Below are 19267 nucleotides of genomic sequence, written 5' to 3' on the forward strand. Positions count from 1 at the left end.
AATGTTAATTGCGCAAAAGTAAGTGACCAAAGAGCTTGAACACTGGAGCTCTAACGGTGTCTACTTGTCGTTTTTGCTGAATGATGATTCGATCTGCCTTCACTATGATGACCGTACGGGAAGGCAGCACACTGTTCTCCTCGTCCCTTTCCCTGTTGATACGATCCAAGAGCCAATGTGGGGCTCAGTCGAGTCCCGTACCAGGATCAAATCAGGGCAATCGTCCATTTCCATAGTCTCTCGCCTTTTGAATACGACTTCACTCAACTGATCGCTGGTAGAAACGAAGATTTTCTTCAGTCTGGCAGCGCTGTACATGCTCTCCGGAAGACCTCTGAGCTTTGGGCAGTCCATAAATAGGCACTCCTTCAATCTTGAAAATAGCTTCGGGCTTCTTTCTTGATTTTCTCCGGCCTCCTCGGACGCAGCGTTCAACGTCCACTCTTCCCAATTTGGCATGTCTAAGAAGCGCAGGAACTCGAGTCTCGGGAATGCCACGGCTTGAGGGGAACCGGCGCCGAGAAGCTCAGGCCCGACCTTTCTTACAGCCGACGCTCCTTTGATCTTCAGGTATTTCAGCCGAGGCAGCTGCCCCAGCGGCGGGAGCTCAGTGCAGCAAGGGAAATCGGATAGATTGGAATTCGAGGTGAGGAAAGGAAGCCCCCGCCGACGTCGACATCATCCAGTTGGGAAATCGCCGGCCCGGGGAAGTCTTGGAGATGAAGTACCTCCAGGCTCGACGGAGGAAGCAGTCCGCTGCAAGTCTTCTCAGCCGCTTCTTTTTCGCCGTCATCTCGATTTGTCCATGCCAAAGACAGATACCTGAGCAGTGGTTTGTTCGCCAACACCGAGGCTCCGGCCATTGTTGCCCTTTCCAGCTTATCAACGCTCAGATATCTGAGCTTGGATAGAGACTGCAGCTCTTCCAAGTCACATCCGTCGTCCGCGTTGCTCGGCGAATCACCATGGCCGACGACGAATCCTTCGATGTGATTAAGGTTGGTCAACCTTCCCATTCCTCTGGGCAAATGAGTCAACGGTGTTCCTTCAACTCGCAGACACCTGAGCATACCCAAGCTCGTGACGGCCTTAGGAAGGCTGCGCAGCGACATGCACTCAGAGATGCTCAAAGTCTGCAGGTTCGCAAGGCGCCCTATGGATTCAGGTAACTCATATATGTTCGTCCGATCAAGGTCCAAGTATCTCAGAAGCAACAGATTCATGAAAATGAAATCTGGAAGACGTTCAATCTGCGTATCGCACACATCCAGCACTCGAAGATTCTTTAATGCTGGGAGTGCAGCTGCCTCGTCCTCGATTGTCTTTATTTTACTGCTATCGGAAAGTTGCAAGACTCTCAAACTCTTCTGCTCCAGAACTGCATCAGGAAGTCTTAGTGCGTCTCCTTTGCTCGACATCCACAGTCGACGAATCTTTGTTAATTGGTTTGGGTTTGTGTCTGCAACTCTGCCATCACTGATTACAAGTGCTTCATCTCCCATCAAATTAGTACCGAGAGCTCGCAAAAGGTCGTGCATGGAGAAGACAGTCTCGTCTGCATAATATGGATCGAGCTGAAGAAGATTTCTCATAGCTAGTTCTTTGTAATAATCCTCTGCCAACTCTTCCATCAGTTCACCATTTGGCACGTGGATCAAGCCTTCAGCAATCCAAAGCCGGACGAGGTCAGTTCTAAATGATATGTTAATGTAAGAAGCACAGCAGAGGAAACACTGCTTGAGAACGGATGACAAATCCTCATAGCTCAAGTACAAAGCTCTTGGCAGTTCATCCTCGTTGTCTCTCATTCTCCATAGATCACTTTCCAGGACTCTTTCCCATTCTCTCCTTGTCCTTTTCTTGGAAATCAGCATTCCTGCGATCGCCTTGATTGCCAAAGGAAGCCCATCGCATTTGCTAACGATTTTAGCCCCCATTTCATGTAGGTCAGGGTTCTCGTTCTCCTCGTCCTCGAATACGACCTTGTGAAACAATTCCAATCCATCATCTTCGTTCATCCTCTGAACATGGTGGATGTGACCAGCTCTCATGTCCTTCATCACTTTTTCATGTCTACCAGTGACTAAGATTATGCCACTTGACTTTGCATTTAGAATGGGATTCCTCAGCACATCTGTCCACACATTTACACTCCAAACATCATCAAGCACGATGAAGAATCTGTTGACCAGAGCACCAGCAACATTGGATTCAAGTTCTTCTATGCTTTGACCTCCATCATCACTCCCTTTTGCTTCTTCAGCATTTGCTTGAGTAGCTCTATCTCTGTGTAATTCTTGGACACATGGATCCATATACATGTTGGAAAATCATTCTTGATTCGTTCGTCATGAAAAATTTTATGAGCCAGAGTGGTCTTGCCCATCCCACCCATGCCAACGATCCCAAACACATCATTCTGTTTATCATCATGCTTGAGTATCATGCTAATGAGAGTCTGTGCAGCATCTTCGATCTCTGCCCCTACGATGTCAGCCTTAACCTCCAAAGAAGTGGTCCGGCGAGATCTTGTTTGATGCTCTTGCGGCAGCCATTGACGACTGGTTAAGGACCCTAAGCTTGCTATTATTTTGTGATCATCTTTAATCTCTTTAAGTCTATCATTAAGTCTTTCAAAACTCACAGCAATCTCATGACGGGACTTGGTGCACGCAAAGCAAGAAACAAGAAGAGCGAAGGGAGAGCTTACTGCAGACGAAGAAGAAGATGAGGACGGTTGAATGCTCAGTAACTTGTTGCCACCTGTAAGCATGCAGAGATCGATGATGTCTTCGGCGTCGTAGACTATTTCTTTCAGGTCCGTCAGCCAAACATTCACGCCAGCGTCTTGATGCCTCTTCTGCTCGGCATCCTGAAGGAAGGGACTGAGCCTTTGCAATCTCCTTTGGAACCTTTTGATCTCCTCCTTCACACCGAGCACTTTGCAGATCTCTCCCTCGACGAAATCCGCTAGTTTTGTGAGGTATCGTTCTACGAGAAAGTCTGCGATCATCGCCATTTGTTGAGACTGGAAGGAGGCAAATAGTTGATGGGAGGAGTTTTGTGAGGTATCTATCTATCTATCTAGTGAGAAAGGAAGTCTGGGAGCATGGTCATTTGTGAGAGTGGAAGGAAGCAAATAATTGATGGATGGTCTTGAGCCTTCACATGGAGAATTAGTGGGTTGTCTGTCTGTCATCGTAGTTGGCAACTTGGCATGATATGACTTGCCGACAGCGTGCTGCCCACGGCGCACCCAAAATATAAAAAATGCGCTTGCATGCGTAAGCGTAATTAAAATGTAATGTAGCCTTCTAATTGGATCGACCGCTCTAGACTGTCCCGATTCCTACCTTGCTTTACCTCCGTTGGTAACCAGCTCCTCGTCTTTTTACACATATAACTGTCGTTAACAATCATTCCATAATTCACACGGCTCCCTTTACTGAACTCGATCGAACCCCATTAGCTATTTAATGGATGTATTCTAATGACTCAGACTTAACTTTACTTTCACTGAACTCAGCTTGAAATACTACGTAGTATTAAAATTACATGATTTAGCGACGGAAATAGAGACGGAAATAATGCAGTTTTGAGAGTTGTTGGCGGTCGGTAAGTAATGGTGTTATTATTACTTTTTAGGATATATAATTTGTTTTATAACATAGGTGCTAACATTTACATGGTTTATAATGCAGTTTTACGCCAGAAGGTCATAAAGTTTCAGGATATATTTCTAATAAGTTTCGTGAGCGACTATGTCGTTCAGGGCATACTTGGAGGCATGTCGATGAGGGCATGCGCAGCTTCTACTACGACGAGTTTGTGGTTAGTCTTTTTAACCACCTTATAATGTCGTTCAGGACAGTATTTAGACTAATGATTTTTTTTTCTTGCAGAAAAAATATACTTTTGAGCCAGGACATGAGCGGGAGTTTCAAGACGCCTGGAATGCTGCTGCTGGCAAATTATATAAAGATCTGCTATATAAATGCAGATCTAAGGGCACCAGACCATCTTGGATCCCAGAGGACATCTGGGCTGCATGGCAAGCAGTATGGCAAGCAGAAAGATGGCAGGCAAATGCAGAGATAGCTCGGTCCAACAGAAAGACCGAGATAGCTGGCCCTAGCACCGGATCCACAAAACATACAGCTGGATCCCGCTCCATTGTGGAGCATACCTTGGACTTAGTAAGTTTACAATTAATATATTTTGAATTAATTATTAATGTCATTATTTTTATTTAATTATCTTTTTGATTTTTCAGGAGCACCAGTTACAGCGTCCTCCTACTTGTTGGGAGATTTTTACAAAGACACACAAGTCCAAGGATGACACTTTTATTGATGCTCGCTCGCAGGCCTTAGACGTAAGAAAATAATTTTTTTATTTATTTTATATTACCAGCATATAATTATTTTTTCTAATCTTAAATTTTATAATAATTTATTTTTAAACAGGCTGAATATTCAGCTAGAGTTGCACAGGCGTCTGCGCCGGCAGTTGAGAGAGGAGAGAGGCAGGAGCTCTCAACCGACCAGTTGAATGAGATTTATTATGAAGTGGTCGGTGGGAGGAAGAAGAGCTCCACCCTCTACGGTTTAGGCTCCCAGGCTCGAGTCGTATATGATCGTGTGATGGCCCCTAGAGCCAGGGGTCGTCCCAGCGGATCAGATTCAGCGATTGAAGCCCTTCAGAAAGAAAATCAAGAATTAAGGGATCGACTCGCAGCATTAGAGGCGCAGGCAGAAAGTCAATCTCGGTTTGCGCGGCAGATGGCGGCCTGGATGGAGGCCTTCAGCCCGACGACGCAATCGCAGCCTACTTCTGATGCGCTGCGAGCTGCGATGCGAGGTGCGGACCCTGATACGGAGACTCAGGACCCTAATGCTCCTGATCAGTAGCTATCTGCAAGGTAGGTTAGTATTTCTATTACTTTTAATTTTTTTAAGTTATTACTTGTAAGCATGCATTATTCAAATAGGTTGTTATAATTTAATTATTACTAACCTATTTTTATTGGCTTTTTTTGTAGGATCTTCTCTTTTGGCTGGACTTGTTTAGATAAGTTTTTGATATATTATTGTATTTTGACATTAGATACAGTATCAGTGTATTTTGTGTTGTATTCAGATACGACATGTATTAATATTGTATTAATGTTGTATTCAGATATTTTGATATGTGGTGTATTCAGATTAATGTCTTTTGATATGTGGTATATTTTGATATGTTGGTGTATTTTGATATGTTGTATCGATTAATGTGATTGTAAACAGGGAAATTCAGAAAAACAAAAATAATTATTAAAAAAAAAAAATTAATAGCGACGGAATTTATAGTTCCGTCGCTAATAAATTGATTTTTTTTTAATTTTTTTATTAAATTAGCGACGGAATTTATAGTTCCGTCGCTAATAAATTGATTTTTTTAAAAATTTTTTTATTAAATTAGCGACGGAATTTATAGTTCCGTCGCTAATAAATTGATTTTTTTTTAATTTTTTTATTAAATTAGCGACGGAATTTATAGTTCCGTCGCTAATAAATTGATTTTTTTAAATTTTTTTTATTAAATTAGCGACGGAATTTATCATTCCGTCGCTAATAAACGGATTTTTTTACATTTGTTTTAATAAATTAGCGACGGAATTATAAATTCCGTCGCTAATTAATATGCATTTTTTTAATTAATGAACAAAAAATAACGACGGAAATTAAAATTCCGTCGCTAATTTTAGAGACGGAATTAAAATTCCGTCGCTAATTAATATGCATTTTTTTAATTAATGAACAAAAAATAACGACGGAAATTAAAATTCCGTCGCTAATTTTAGAGACGGAATTAAAATTCCGTCGCTAATTTTAGAGACGGAATTTTAATTTCCGTCGCTAATTTTAGCGACGGAATTTTAATTTCCGTCGCTAATTAGCGACGGAATTTTAATTCCGTCGCTAAAGTGACGTCAGCGACGGAATTTTGCGCGACGGCCGATTTCCGTCGTTAATCCGTCGTTAACCTGGAATAGCGACGGAATAGCGACGGAATTGGTCCGTCGCTATTTTCGTTATTTTTTGTAGTGTACCAAGCTTTTCATGAATGTTGTTGAGTTCTTACTATCGAGCTCTTAATGAAAATTGCCAAGCTCTCACCGAGCATCCTCAAACTCCCGCTAGGTTTGACCTACCTTAAATATAACTGTAGGATTTTAACTAATTTAAGTTCCCGTTGACCGAGTCAAGGATGTATCATGTGACTAAGTCAAGAAGGCATTATGTGGAGTATATATTGATCGAGTCAAGGTATACACTACACAAGATACCTCTACTTATCTCCCTATCACGAGCATTCCTTTCAAATATAATCGAAAAAGGATGCAGATCGATTAACTAAACTACGTGGAGTCTTATGTTGACTGAGTTGAAATTATGCTACATAGGAGACCTCTACTCGCCTTCCTATCATTATTATTTAATTTTGAATCAATGATCCATTGATATAAGAATGCATACTTCGTCGTGATCAATTGTAGTTTCTCGATTTACATCTTCACAGATGGTCGTGGAGTCGACTGTGTAGGGCCGTTGGGATGGTGGATTCCACCTTTTACAGAAAAGAATGCATAATATATTAGAAACATAAGAAATTTAATCTAAATATATCAATTGAATAAATATTCTAAAAGTCAACTTACTTAAATCTTATTTTAAAAACATATAGACAAAAATAAAGATTAAAAAAAAATAATTATTTTTTTCAGGTCCCTCAGCCAAGCATTCACGCGAGCATCTTGATGCCTCTTGCTCGGCATCCTGAAGGAAGGGACTGAGCCTTTCCAATCTCCTTTGATCTCCTCCTTCACATCGAGCACTTTGCAGATCTCTCCCTCAACGAAATCTGTTAGTTTTGTGAGGTATCTAGTGACAAGAAGCTCTGGGATCATCGCCATTTGTTGAGACTGGAAGGGAAGGGGGCAAATAGTTGATCAGATGCTCTCCGGATTCAGAGCCTTCATACTGAGAAGATGTGGTTTCTCTGTCATCCTCGCTGGGATGAGAGTGACTTGACGTCCATGTTTCTTGCATGCGTAAGAATGATTACAATGTAATTACGGGCCGGTCCTGGGTGTATAAGGGCCCTGGGCGAAATTATAATTTTTGGGCCCTGATATAAAATTGCACTGCTAGAAAATTCTTTATTTGTACAAAAAGAAACACGGACAATTTTAGTGAAGCATTTAATGATTTTAATATCCAATCCATTACTCTTAAAGTTCTATATCTGTAATACAAAATTTAAGAAAAAAAGAATAGAATTATCATAACAAGTTTACTGATAATAAGCTTATTCAACAGCAACAAGTAAACAAAGGTTCATACTTAAACTTGAATATCATGGAAACTGCATATGCATAGCATCAATGCCATTATCGAAGCCGAACAAGCAACGATTCTCATTATCATGAAACATGCTTCTTAAAACAAAGTATTTTGAGAAAGGAATGAGACATTAAATGAAACATATTGATCCACTATAATCATATGTATAGTTTGGTACCACATCAAAATATATTTCCAGAGGCCAATGGATTTAGTTCTCAAGTAAACAAAGAGAACAGAATTGTAGAAACTGTGCGCATGCTGTTCGTGCAAGCAGTAGCTCTGAGGACACATCAAAAATTGAAATCTCTGATTTTTCTGAAGACAGGAAAGAAGACTCTGAATCTGTTAAGGAGAAGAAAGCATCAAATTCCACCAAGGTAATTGGTTCTTTTCTGTAATCTATTTGCACAAACATGAAAAACTGTATTATGTAGAAGATGTGATTTTCACATGAAAAACTAAGTTTAGTAAAGGCAATGCAATTGTTTTTAGTAAATCATACCAAACATATAGAAAATCAATGGACCAAATAACTGGCTTGGAAAGTTGATTACTTACTTTTGGAGGAGTTTCATCCTCCAAGTCATGACCTTCTTTTCCATACAATCTAAAGCTCTTGTGCATAGATTGCTGCCTTCAGTTGTCATGTGGTTTGGATGGTTATTGCATGTTGTTTTCCCCTTTCGAAGCAGTAAAACCTATAAGCATCGACCAATAAAAAAATACATAGGTAACTCATTTAAAATGTGTTCGTAATGCATTTTTAGAAGCAAAATCATCAATGATAGCATCATATTCAATATATTCCAACATATTTTTTTCAATGCATAAAATTGCCAATACCATACTTTATTAACCGTTCATTTAGATTTATTAACATTAAAATGATTTCCAATATAGTTTTAAGTTTGGCAAAAAAATTGGGTGTCCCACTGACCCACTCCCACCGTCCACGGTGTAAACCTACTCTCCTAAAAGCAAAATCAGCACCACGAAAAAACCAATCCAACCATCTTTATCCCAAAACTTCAGTTCCCGGAATCCTTCTCTATCCCTTATCTGTTATCTTTTCAAATTTCAAGAAATAAAAAGATAAAACACTGAATCGAGAAACCATTTTCTCATTTTGGGGCAATAACGAGAGGCAAGAATCTCTGGTTATCTAACAACGACAGCGATAGCGATGAAGGAGACACATTCAAGCAAATGAAAACTCCTTAAAAATCTCGATGAGAATTCCTTTTCCCATCACAAACCAGGAGTAGAAGATTCAAGGTATAAAGAAAAAAAACTGTTAAAATATTCCGACCATTCCCAAATGGCCAAATCCATTCACGAAACAAACGGAGGCCAGTAGGCCACTAACACTTCGACTTCTCTTCTTTCCTTGCTCCTAACTCCGAGTTGCAGCTGTCTGGTCCCCTAGGCAATCAAACTCCCCAAACCGAACGCAACCAAATTCGACGGAGTAGGAGAAACTTTTCCAGCAAGGAAAGTAAGTCAGGAAAAGAGAGTTCGAAGCAAAACCTAGGAGGCCAAGTCCGCCGCGGTGAAGATTGATCCAGCGCTGAGGGCGTCCACCGACCGAGCGAGCGAGCGCCGGCCGCCGGCTTCGTGCAAAAGGAGAACCGGTCGCCCCACTCCCACCGAGCGAGATCCGTGAAAAGGAGAACCGGTCGTTCCACTCCCACCGACTGAGCGAACGAGCTGCAAAACGAGGACGATGCGAGCGAGCGAAGCGAGAGAGAAGACTGAGAACGGGCGGCGGCTTCGTGAAGGAGGACGAATGATGTCGCGGCGCTTCGTGATGCGTAACCCTAAACGGCTAAATCCGAATATAAAAATTAATAATACCGGTTAAATTGGGCCCCTCTAGTTTTTGGGCCCTGGCCGATCGCCCTGGTTGCCCTGGCCAGAGCCGGCTCTTCATTGATATGGAAATCCATAATATAAATATATAATATATTAGAAAAAATAAAATCCTCTCTCATTTTTTGCTACAAGAGATCTGATATATCATACTGCATCGATAGGTGTCTTTGACAAGCTACAACAGCCATTATTCCAGAGGTGTAGAGTCTCTGGAAAGACCTAGAGTGATTAGCACTTGCGATTTCACCGACAAAGTATAAATTGTCAACAGGAACACAAAATCTTTTATACAGATCGGTAGGTTTCTTAACTAAATCACAAGAACAGACCCCGAGATAATCTAGATCAGTACCCCAACGCGAAACCAAATGTTGAATCTATAAGATATGTACCAAAGTTCAATTTTGATGTTTTGAGAATTGAACTATTGAGAAACATAAGATGAAAGCGAAGAAACAAGTCAGATCTGTTGCGTTTGGTACCATCTTCCTCAACTGCAACATCACAAAGTCAATGACTTCTTCTTCGAAAAGTTTCTCTATATCATAAGCAAATCTTCTAATAGTCATGTACACAAGAACAAGATGTCCTGTAGCTTTGTGAAGATTTAGGAAGTAACCACAGGCATAAGATGTCAGTGTCACAAGACCTAACACTTCCATGTTGGGCCATAATACATTGTGAAGAACAATCTTATTTTTGATGCCAGTGTCGATATCAGAAATGGCAGAGTTTCCATTCTAGAAGCTTAGGCTCGAACTCTATTAGATTTGCTTTGAGAACTCCAAGAGGAACACTAATAATAGCAACATCAGCTACAAATGTATTTCCATCTTGCACTGTAACTATTACTCTATTGTTACATTGTACAATCCTCTTCACCCTAATCCACAATAACTTAAGAATTGACAACCTACCGAAAGAGTTGACATGTAAGATAACAAATTAACAAGTTGAGATAGCTACTGAACATAGCTATTCTAGTCGCCGATGAGCCATCAGACAGCTGGCTTCTATGGGACGGAGTCGTTGAAAACCCAAGGATAGCTGGACCAACTAGAAAGCCTGTGAAGCTTGAGAGAGAGAGAGAGAGAGAGAGAGTTAGAATGAAGGTTAGGTGGTGCTCTGTCTCAGCCACTTTGACGCTCAAGTTAAGTCTCCAATAGGAAAGATAGAGAAGAAGAACAGTAAATGAATGTATATAGATGTAAACATGTGCACGTACCTTGGCATGTGAAAGCGGACTCCTTTTATATAGTGTAATAGTAGTGGGATGCCACATCCGCGGTAGAGAAAGTGTCCCATCGTTGTACCAAAAGGTCCCATCATCCATGTTCCGCACTGTAAAAGACTATGTTGCATTAATCACACGTTATGTTACCATGTTGTTCCACGTGCTATGTCAATTCACATGTTACTCATGCTACTATTGAGCAAACTAAGGTGGTTGGGCGGGAGGAGTTGGCATGCTAAGTCGAGGGATGTCGAGTCGGTGAAGCTGAGTCGATTGGAGAGTCAACCTTCATTGGGAAGACTGAGGAGTTATCTTCGCCGGAAAGACTGATGAGTTGATTTTCATGGGGAAAACTGGTCAGTCGCTCTTCATCGAGAAGAATGGTCAGTCAACCTTCATGGGGAAAATTGGTAAGTCGGCCTTCATAGAGAAAATAGGTGAGTCGGCCTTCATGGAAGACTGAAGCCTTCATGAAGAAAGGCCTTCATGAACCTTCATTAGAAAGACTGGTCAGTCGGCCTTCATGGGGAAGACTGGTGAATCAAGTCGAGAAGACTGGTCAGTCGGCCTTCACGAAAATACTGGTCAATCGACCTTTATGAAGAAGACTGATCAATCAACCTTCATGAGGAAGACTGATCAGTCGACCTTAATGAGAAAGACTGGTGAGTCGACCTTCATCAGGAAGACAATGAGTCGGCCTTTATGGAAGACTAGTGAATCGACCTTCATTGAGAAGAATGGTTAGTCACCCTTCATTGGAAAACTAATCAGTCGACCTTCATGAAGAAGATGGGTGAGTCGGCCTTCATGAGAAAGATCAGTGAGTTGACTTTCATCAGAAAGACTGGTCAGTCAGCCTTCATGGGGAAGATTGGTAAGTCGACCTTCATCGAAAAAACTAGTCAGTCAGGCTTCATGGTAAAACTGATTAGTCGATCTTCATGGAGAAGGACTGGTCAATCGAGTAAATCAAGATGTATTTGAATATAATTTTATTATTTGAGATGACTCGGTAAATTAACCATGGTCAAATAATTTTGCCTAGTTGGATATGAATTGGATCGGTCTTTGTCAGATCTGTCTTCAATAGATTAAATTCCTCTAGGTTAGCCTTTCGTCAAGTCGGATTTCAGTCAAATCGGTTTCTCAAAAGGTTTGATGTTGTTCGGATGACTTCTCAAAAGGTCCGCAATTGTTGAGACACGATGTCGGCTTCCAACTACTGAGCATCGAATCTTTGGATAGGAATCTAGGAAGACTCAAATAAGATGTTAGAATGTGATCTAGAAGCTAAGGTGAACCTTGGCAAAGCTCATCTGATGCTCAAATCAAACTTGGGGAAAAAATTACATACAAACGAAAAACAACGAAAAATAGAGAATAATAGAAATTATTTGTTTTGATGTTGCAACCGATTAACTTTAAATAGAGACAGAAAGGAAGATTGATTTTCAAATGATACATCTCTTCTCTTTCTAACTGAGAGACACATTTCTTGGTGTTTGACGCTTAAATAATTATTGCGCGAAATTGAGTTTCGGATTGAGATGGACCAAATTTGGATGCGACTTGGACGAACTTGACTTGAAGTCTTATAGCGAGAGTTTATTTTACTCAAGCTTGGTTTAACTCGACTCAAGCTTGATTTGGCCTGATCTGAACTCTGTTTGATGTGATGTCCAATTACATTTGACTTGACTTGATTATGGACTATCTTGATTATCTATCGTTTGACTTGATTATCATCACATCATATATATATATATATATTTGTAAGCATTTAAATTTTTTTTCATTTTAAAAATTTTATTATATTTAATATTATAATTAAAATTTTAAATCTTAATAGTAAAATTTTAAATGATTTAATCATAAATAAAAATTAAAAAAAATTAAAAAACGCACTACACGCACAGTCATGCATCGTGCTTCATGCAACCTGACTTTATTATATAATTATATATATATATCTATAAAGAGAGAGAAAGAGAGGGAATGCAAGGTTATTTAGTTGGATTCGGATTCATTTATCATCTAGAAGACATACTTTTTAGGTCAGCTTAAATACTGATTTAGGTCTAAGTAGAAAAGGAAGCTTTTATTAGTAGACAAAATGCAGAAGCTTTAGCACCTTTCATTGTCCTTATATTAATTATGCAAATTGATTTTCTTTTACTGCATCCTAATTATATTATTGTTTGCTATTCACTTCCTAGTACAACATGCATGTTGAAAGTCCAACCTTTTAAGGTCAATTATATCATTTGATTATCTTATATTCACATTTATGCAAGGACATATATATTATTCCACACAGTTTAAATATTAATTGTTTCTATTTTTTTTAATTATACCAGGTCCATTTTCTATTACTGTGTAAAAACAGGGGTGTAAATTCCCTGAGAGCTTTAGAAACATCTTCTTCAATGCTCTCATACAAATTGGTTAGTCTTAGAGTTATAATCTTCTTGGAATTAGTTGAAAACCCAAACTGCATGCCTATTTTGAATCGAAACCTTTTTCTCAAGCATGTTTTTCTTGCAAATAGATAATGCATGGCTTAGTCTCTTTGAAGTGTGCATTGAGAACTATTTAAAACTAGGCATGGTACTTGTACCCTAACTTGTCTGAAACATGATTAACATTATTTGTGCTATCTTTTAAATCAAGAACAAGCTAGAAGATCTTTGCTTTTATTTTTTTACCTTCATTTTAGTGCCATGAATTCATATCTTAGATTAACATTTGTCTTTTTCATGATCAGAAAACCAGTTCTTTAATTGCATTTTTTACTTTGAAAAGATCCAAACCAAATAATCGCTAGTCGATCAGAATAGTTGTTGCTTAACCTCATCTTTTTATTCCATTGTAATTGTCCTGATCTAGACCTTGAAAACTGAGTGTTCCTTGTGGTTTCAGTTTCTTCCATTCTAACAACTCCAAACTCTGATGTCGAACCAAGATCAATACTTAAGCATCGCTGTAAATCCAAATTTTCTGTTGTTCAGTGTGGTTTCAGTTTTGTTCAGATTTCCTAGGAACAAGTAAACGAGTAGCTGTGGTTCTTCATCCTTGAGGAATTAATGATGGTTCCATTGGTAGCTCATGGCCTTAGTCTCTAACACAACTTCTCTTGGTAGGAGAATAAAGTTAGAGATTCTCAGAAAGCATAGCTGTGGCAAACACTAATTCTTAAATGCCAATTTTAATTTAATACAATTTCTATGATTCAACTTTTAACAGAATATAAATATATATAATTCATAGTCAAATCCATCTCCCTATTTTCTATAAACCTAAAGTTGATAAAATAGATTTTTTTTAAAAAAAATGTATATATAAATCCAAACAAACAAACAAACATGCAGGCAAGAACAAGCAGCAGAGGAGTGGGATGTCACAAAAAGCATTTTGGTCCCCCATCACTTTCATTATTTAATTTTAACTAGTATAACAAACATCATTAATTTATCTCTACATCACCAAATGTTATTTACTCTCAAAGGTTTTGTAATCTCAAAAGAGCCTTTAGTTTGATTAATTTAAAATTTTATTTTTTAAAATATCAATTATTTTTAAACTGTTATATATATATATATATATATAAATAATATAGAGGCTAATGATTGCTGTCTTCTGGCTGGCCTACTGCCCACATGAATCATGAGATCTTTATCTTATTTTGATCCACCTCATTAAATATATTTTATTTTTATTAAAACAAACATAAATATGATCTCTTTTATTTTCCAACATAAAATTCCACTGGTTGTGAAAACTAAAATCCAATAGAAGGAGGGCTCTAACTGAAAAAGATCACGGTGCAAGTCATTTCCCTTTTACTCCTTAGCATTTTCAAAAATGTTATTTTCCTTGGTGAAAAACCATATTCACAACAATTGTACCAAAGAAAGAGTACTTTAATATTTTTTAAAACTCCATGGGGTATTTTATAAAGAGATTGTAAATTTTAGAGGGTGAAATAAAAATTTCTCTTATAAGAAGTGTGTTATTTGCAATTGTGTGTGTGAGAGAGAGCGATATAATTACTGACCTGCCAAGCTCTGCTGCTTTGTAGCTTTGCCTTGTTCTCTCCACTCCGTTCCTCGGTGCTCAGGTCTGCTGCCGGCCGCTGCCCTAGCCATCTCCGGCCGCTACCCTTTTGTGGCATTCCCCAGCTCCGCCTCCATCTCCTCGGCCTACAATGTCTGCACTCCAAATCCAAGTAAGCTTCCTCCTTTTACTAGATCTGGAAGAACACTTGTTTTTTTTAGGGTTTTGCTTGATATTTAGCTTAAGTTTTGGTCTAAAGATGACACCTTTCTGCTATTCCTTTTTTTTTTTTTTTTGCTGAAATTGATGTTCTGTGTGGATGATAGATCTACCTTTCCATGGTAATTTATACGAATGTATTTGGTAGAATGATTTGTTTCTGTTCTATCTTGCATTGTGATTTGTTAGGTTTTGTGAATGTGAAAAGGCTAAGATTATTCTGATTTAAGCAGATCCAGTTCCTCGGAGGCTTCGAATGGCAAGGCTACACCACCGACCCCCAAGGTTACCAAAACAACTAGAAATGGTTCTTCCAAGTTGGACTCTGGATCGCCATCTCCCATGGCAAAGCCATCCTCTCCCCTGCCAAAGTCATCCTCGCCGGTGCCAAAGCTGCGTTCTTCGAATGAGCGATCACCAAAATCAGCAGAGTCGAAGCCGCCAACACCACCGATCAAAAGCGGTACAACTCCTGAAGTAAGTAAAATGAGAATCATATACTATTTCAGGGCCTTGTATAGTTTGCTGATTTGTATTGGGGGCTAAAACTTAGATTTTGATTATAGAAACAAAAAAGGGCATCGAAAGAGTCAGAGTTGCAGTTGAAGTTGGTAGTTGTTGAGGAAGACTTGAGGACAGCAAGGGAGCAGTTGGCTTCTATGGAGAAGGAGAAGATTGATGGCATTAAGGAGCTGGAAGAAGCTAAGAGATTGGCTGATGAGGTAAATGAGAAGCTCCAAGAGGCAATTGCTGCTAAGAACAAGGCTGATGAGAGCTTGGAGATTGAGAAATTCCGTGCTGATGAACTGGAACAAGCAGCCATTGCAGCTTCACAAAAAAGGGAGAGTGAGTATCAAAGTGAACTCGAAAGCATTCAAAAGCGACATATGATGGATGCTTCGGCGCTGCTTCACGTTACTCAAGAACTCCAGAAGCTGAAGCTTGAACTGGAGAATGCCATTGGTGAGAAGAAGTCTGCCCTGAGCGAAGCGAATAACGCAAAGAAAACTGCTGAAATGAATGGAGAGAAGATGGAGGTGCTGGCAAGAGAAGTGAGCCATTTAAAGTCCTTGCTCGATTCCAAGCTGGATGATGTGAACAAAGAAGCTGCAGAGATGATTAAGAAGTTGAATGCTGAAATTGGCGCTTTGCAACTTGAACTTGAAAGAGTTAAGTCAGCTGAAGAGAGATTACGGGAGATGGAAGCATCTGTTGAACGACTTCAAATGGAGTTGACTGATGCAAAAAAGGCTGAATCAGATACATTTAAGCAAGTTGATGAGTTGGCAAAGGAGGTAGCATATTTAAAAAATAGGCTAAATGAAGCCTATCAGTCTGAGAAATATGCAATTGAATCTCTTGCAATCACAAAGAAAAAAATGGAAGAGGGCACAGCATTGTTGCAAGATGCTGAAACTGAAATTGCTGTTCTTAAAGGGAAGATGGAATCTATGGAGATTGAGGTGGCAAGCTACAAAATGGATCTCAAGGAATCAGATAGGAAGCTTGGTTTATCACAGCAAGAAACAGTGAGCCTGGGGAAGACTGTTGAGCTATTAAAAGCTGAGCTTACAAAACTGGAAGAACAGAGGTCACAAGCACTTGACAATTACAATGTTTCTGCTTCAGAAATTGAGAGACTGATGGTGGAGAAGAGTAAACTAACTGACGAGCTTAATGCCAGCAAAGATGAAGGAGAAAACATCAAAAAAGCAATGGAAGGTTTAGCTGCAGCATTGCATGAAATGTCTACTGAATCCAGAGCAAATCAAGAGAAGCTTTTGTCACAGCAATCTGAAATTGAAGATTATAAGTTTCAGACTGAGCGATTAAATTCAGAAATAAAAAATGCTGAAGAAAGGTACGAGGTCATGCTTGATGAAGCAAGATATGAAATTGTGTGCCTCAAGAAAACTGTTGAAATATTTGAAACTGAAAATAGCAATTTCAGCACTGAGTGGGAAACAAAGGAACTTAATTTTATTAATGCTATCAAGAAATCAGAAGATGAAATTGCTTCGCTCAAGGTCGAGATGGCAAAGGTGGTTGATTCGCTCAAATTAGCAGAGCAAGAGGCTCAAGCAGCAAAGGCAGATGGGGTGGAGCTGTTAAACAAACAGGCACGAACTGAATCTGCTGCTACTACAGCTTACAAAGTGGCAGAAGAAGCAAAGGCTGATACTTTACGGTACAAGGAAATGTTATTGGACAAGGAGAATGAGCTGCAAAGCATCACTCAAGAAAATGATGATTTACGGGTCAGGGAAATAGCTGCCTTGCAGAAAATCCAAGAATTATCTTCATTGCTTGAGGAAACCAAATCCAATAGAACTGATGAATCAGATAAGCTACCAAAGAATGAAAAGGAATACAGCCTACTGTCGAACATTTCACAAGAAGAAAGACCAAATTCAGAGGCACCTTTATGGAAGCATGAAAATGGCCATGAGGATGATAAAAAATCAAAAGAGGAGAATGAGAAGGTACACCAAAATGATGAAGAAGATCCAACAGATACAATGCTCAGGGACTTATCATCAGAAAAGGACCATGAGGATGTCTCGGTTGATGATGATTTAGACTCAAAGATGGATGCTTTAAGCTACGAACTAAAGGCTGAGAACCCAGATAAGGGAACAACCTCACCAACCAAAAACCAGGAGCAAAAGAAAAAGAAAGCTTTGCTGAACAAGTTTGGGAAGCTGCTGAAAAAGAGTAGCCACAAAAAGCCATAAATGAGATGGGAGCTAGATAGTAGGTACATCGAATTCTATTTCATTTCTAGGTACTGTTTTTAGGCGCTTCAATATAGGTTGAAATCTGTATTACGTCGTTATCTAAATCGATCTGTCAATTGCTGAAATGTATTGGTTGTGTGCTCATTTCACTTCAACATTCCCTCCTTTACTAGGAGGAAGTATGCATGATACCTCTTTTACATACATCAAAGGAACTCGCTGTAACTATTTATTGTTTGTGACTGAAGGTGTGTTACTGCCTTCATGCTACTTTGTTGGTTTCTCTGTGCTGCGTTTTTTTAATATCCATTGATACAACTATACCATTCGGGTATCAACTCGGCTACACCTTGGGGACTGCTTGTTTACTATCCATGCTCGGATATCAAGCTGTCTTCTACTAGCATCTGTGTTAATAACCTCTGGTAAGTCACTACCTAGGCAAAATCATTTGTGATTTTACTGGAGCAGATTTAGTTGCCAATTCAGGTACAAATGACAAGTTCTTGAAATTTTGTGTTCAGGGCTGAACCATAAATGCAGATGATCCAACTTCCATTGCTGACAAACTTCCAACTTTGAATACTGGTAGCAACTAACAGATTTATTGCAGAAAAGGAACAAAGTGAGTGAGTGCCAACCCAGAGTTTGCAATGATCCTCTTTTAAAGAAGTTAAAGTGTTCATGGGGCATACATGACTTCAAGTTGAAAAAGGTTGCAATAATAGAAAAGTTAATCAAAATTTGATGTTAGTGATCGACTACCTGGAACAGAAAGAAAAAGAATTATGCCAACATTATCAGAATCATGTAAATAGGCTGGAAAAAATCGTTTTGGGTTCTGCTCAAATTCTTCTGCAAGTAATTCATGAACTACATGGATCTACTCATGAATCTTTTTTTTATTTTTTTTTGGAATGGCAAGTGAGTCAACCTCAGAATCTGTTGGGAAGTGAACTATGAATTGACCCTTTTTTACCCACATAGATGTGTCTGAATGTAGGGTTGAGCAATTAGTTAAAAATTAATAGAATAAAAAAATTAAAATCTTTTAAATCAAATCAATCGAATTTGTTTAGACAAAATGAACAGATTGAACTTTACTTATTAAATTGAACAAATCGAATTATATAAAATTGATTAATTTGATCATAAATCAAATTAATTGATTTATTTTTATCTGCCGATTATTGTTGCATTTCAATTGTTGCATTTCAATCTATTAATATTGGACAGTTAAATTCATCAATCACAGATTGAGAGTCGAGTCGTGATTTAGGGACGTTTCTTTTAAATAACACCAGTTCAGGATTTAGTTTAATAAATTTTAAAATTTTTAAATCGAGATCGAATCAAATAAATTAAAATAATCAAGATTTTTTAAAAAAAATTAAAAGTTAAATTAACCCAACTAATTGCGATTTTAATTGATATTTTGAACAGTGTATTTTTTAAGCTTTACAAATCATTTACCTGAAAATGATGTGATTTATAATTTTGAGTTAAACGGATCGACAGAGATTCTGTTTATGACCCGATCCATTTGAAGACGGGCCATTTGGGCCGTTTAATTTTGACACAACATGACTAAATAATCATTAAGCACGTGACACGTGCTGTCTCTAATGATAAAAATATATAATAAAAAAACCCCATTGCCGAGATCGAATCCGGCGATAGGCAAGAATAATCTTTAACATAAGGTAAAATCCTCACACGATCGGCTCTACGATTATATATAAGGAGATAAATCGGGAAGT

The 19267-nt window shown here is 38.8% G+C and overlaps 1 protein-coding gene, 1 long non-coding RNA gene and 2 pseudogenes across 2 annotated transcripts; 1 reads left to right on the top strand and 3 right to left on the bottom strand.

Moving 5' to 3' along the window:
• Nucleotides 1-4: 4 nt before the first annotated feature.
• LOC141837438 (putative disease resistance RPP13-like protein 1) lies at nucleotides 5-3114 on the bottom strand (annotated as a pseudogene).
• Nucleotides 3115-7442: 4328 nt separating this feature from the next.
• Nucleotides 7443-9264, bottom strand: LOC141842278 (uncharacterized). Its single transcript, XR_012602875.1, has 3 exons — nucleotides 8916-9264; nucleotides 7947-8086; nucleotides 7443-7730 (listed from the first exon to the last, which is right to left on the bottom strand). It is a non-coding gene; the product is annotated as an uncharacterized LOC141842278 (long non-coding RNA).
• A 121-nt stretch (nucleotides 9265-9385) lies between these two features.
• Nucleotides 9386-10565, bottom strand: LOC141837439 (polyamine oxidase 5-like; annotated as a pseudogene).
• A 272-nt stretch (nucleotides 10566-10837) lies between these two features.
• Nucleotides 10838-17752, top strand: LOC141837440 (WEB family protein At3g02930, chloroplastic-like). Its single transcript, XM_074724843.1, has 4 exons — nucleotides 10838-10931; nucleotides 14576-14722; nucleotides 14984-15246; nucleotides 15336-17752. Exons 1-4 carry the CDS (start codon nucleotides 10838-10840, stop codon nucleotides 17502-17504), a joined length of 2673 nt encoding a protein of 890 aa, XP_074580944.1. The 3' UTR covers nucleotides 17505-17752.
• The last annotated feature ends 1515 nt before the right edge of the window (nucleotides 17753-19267 follow it).

Source organism: Curcuma longa, chromosome 11, assembly GCF_044706935.1.
Source record: "Curcuma longa cultivar G26 ecotype Majalengka, Jawa Barat chromosome 11, ITB_CL_G26_1.1, whole genome shotgun sequence".
NCBI classification, from domain to species: domain Eukaryota; kingdom Viridiplantae; phylum Streptophyta; class Magnoliopsida; order Zingiberales; family Zingiberaceae; genus Curcuma; species Curcuma longa.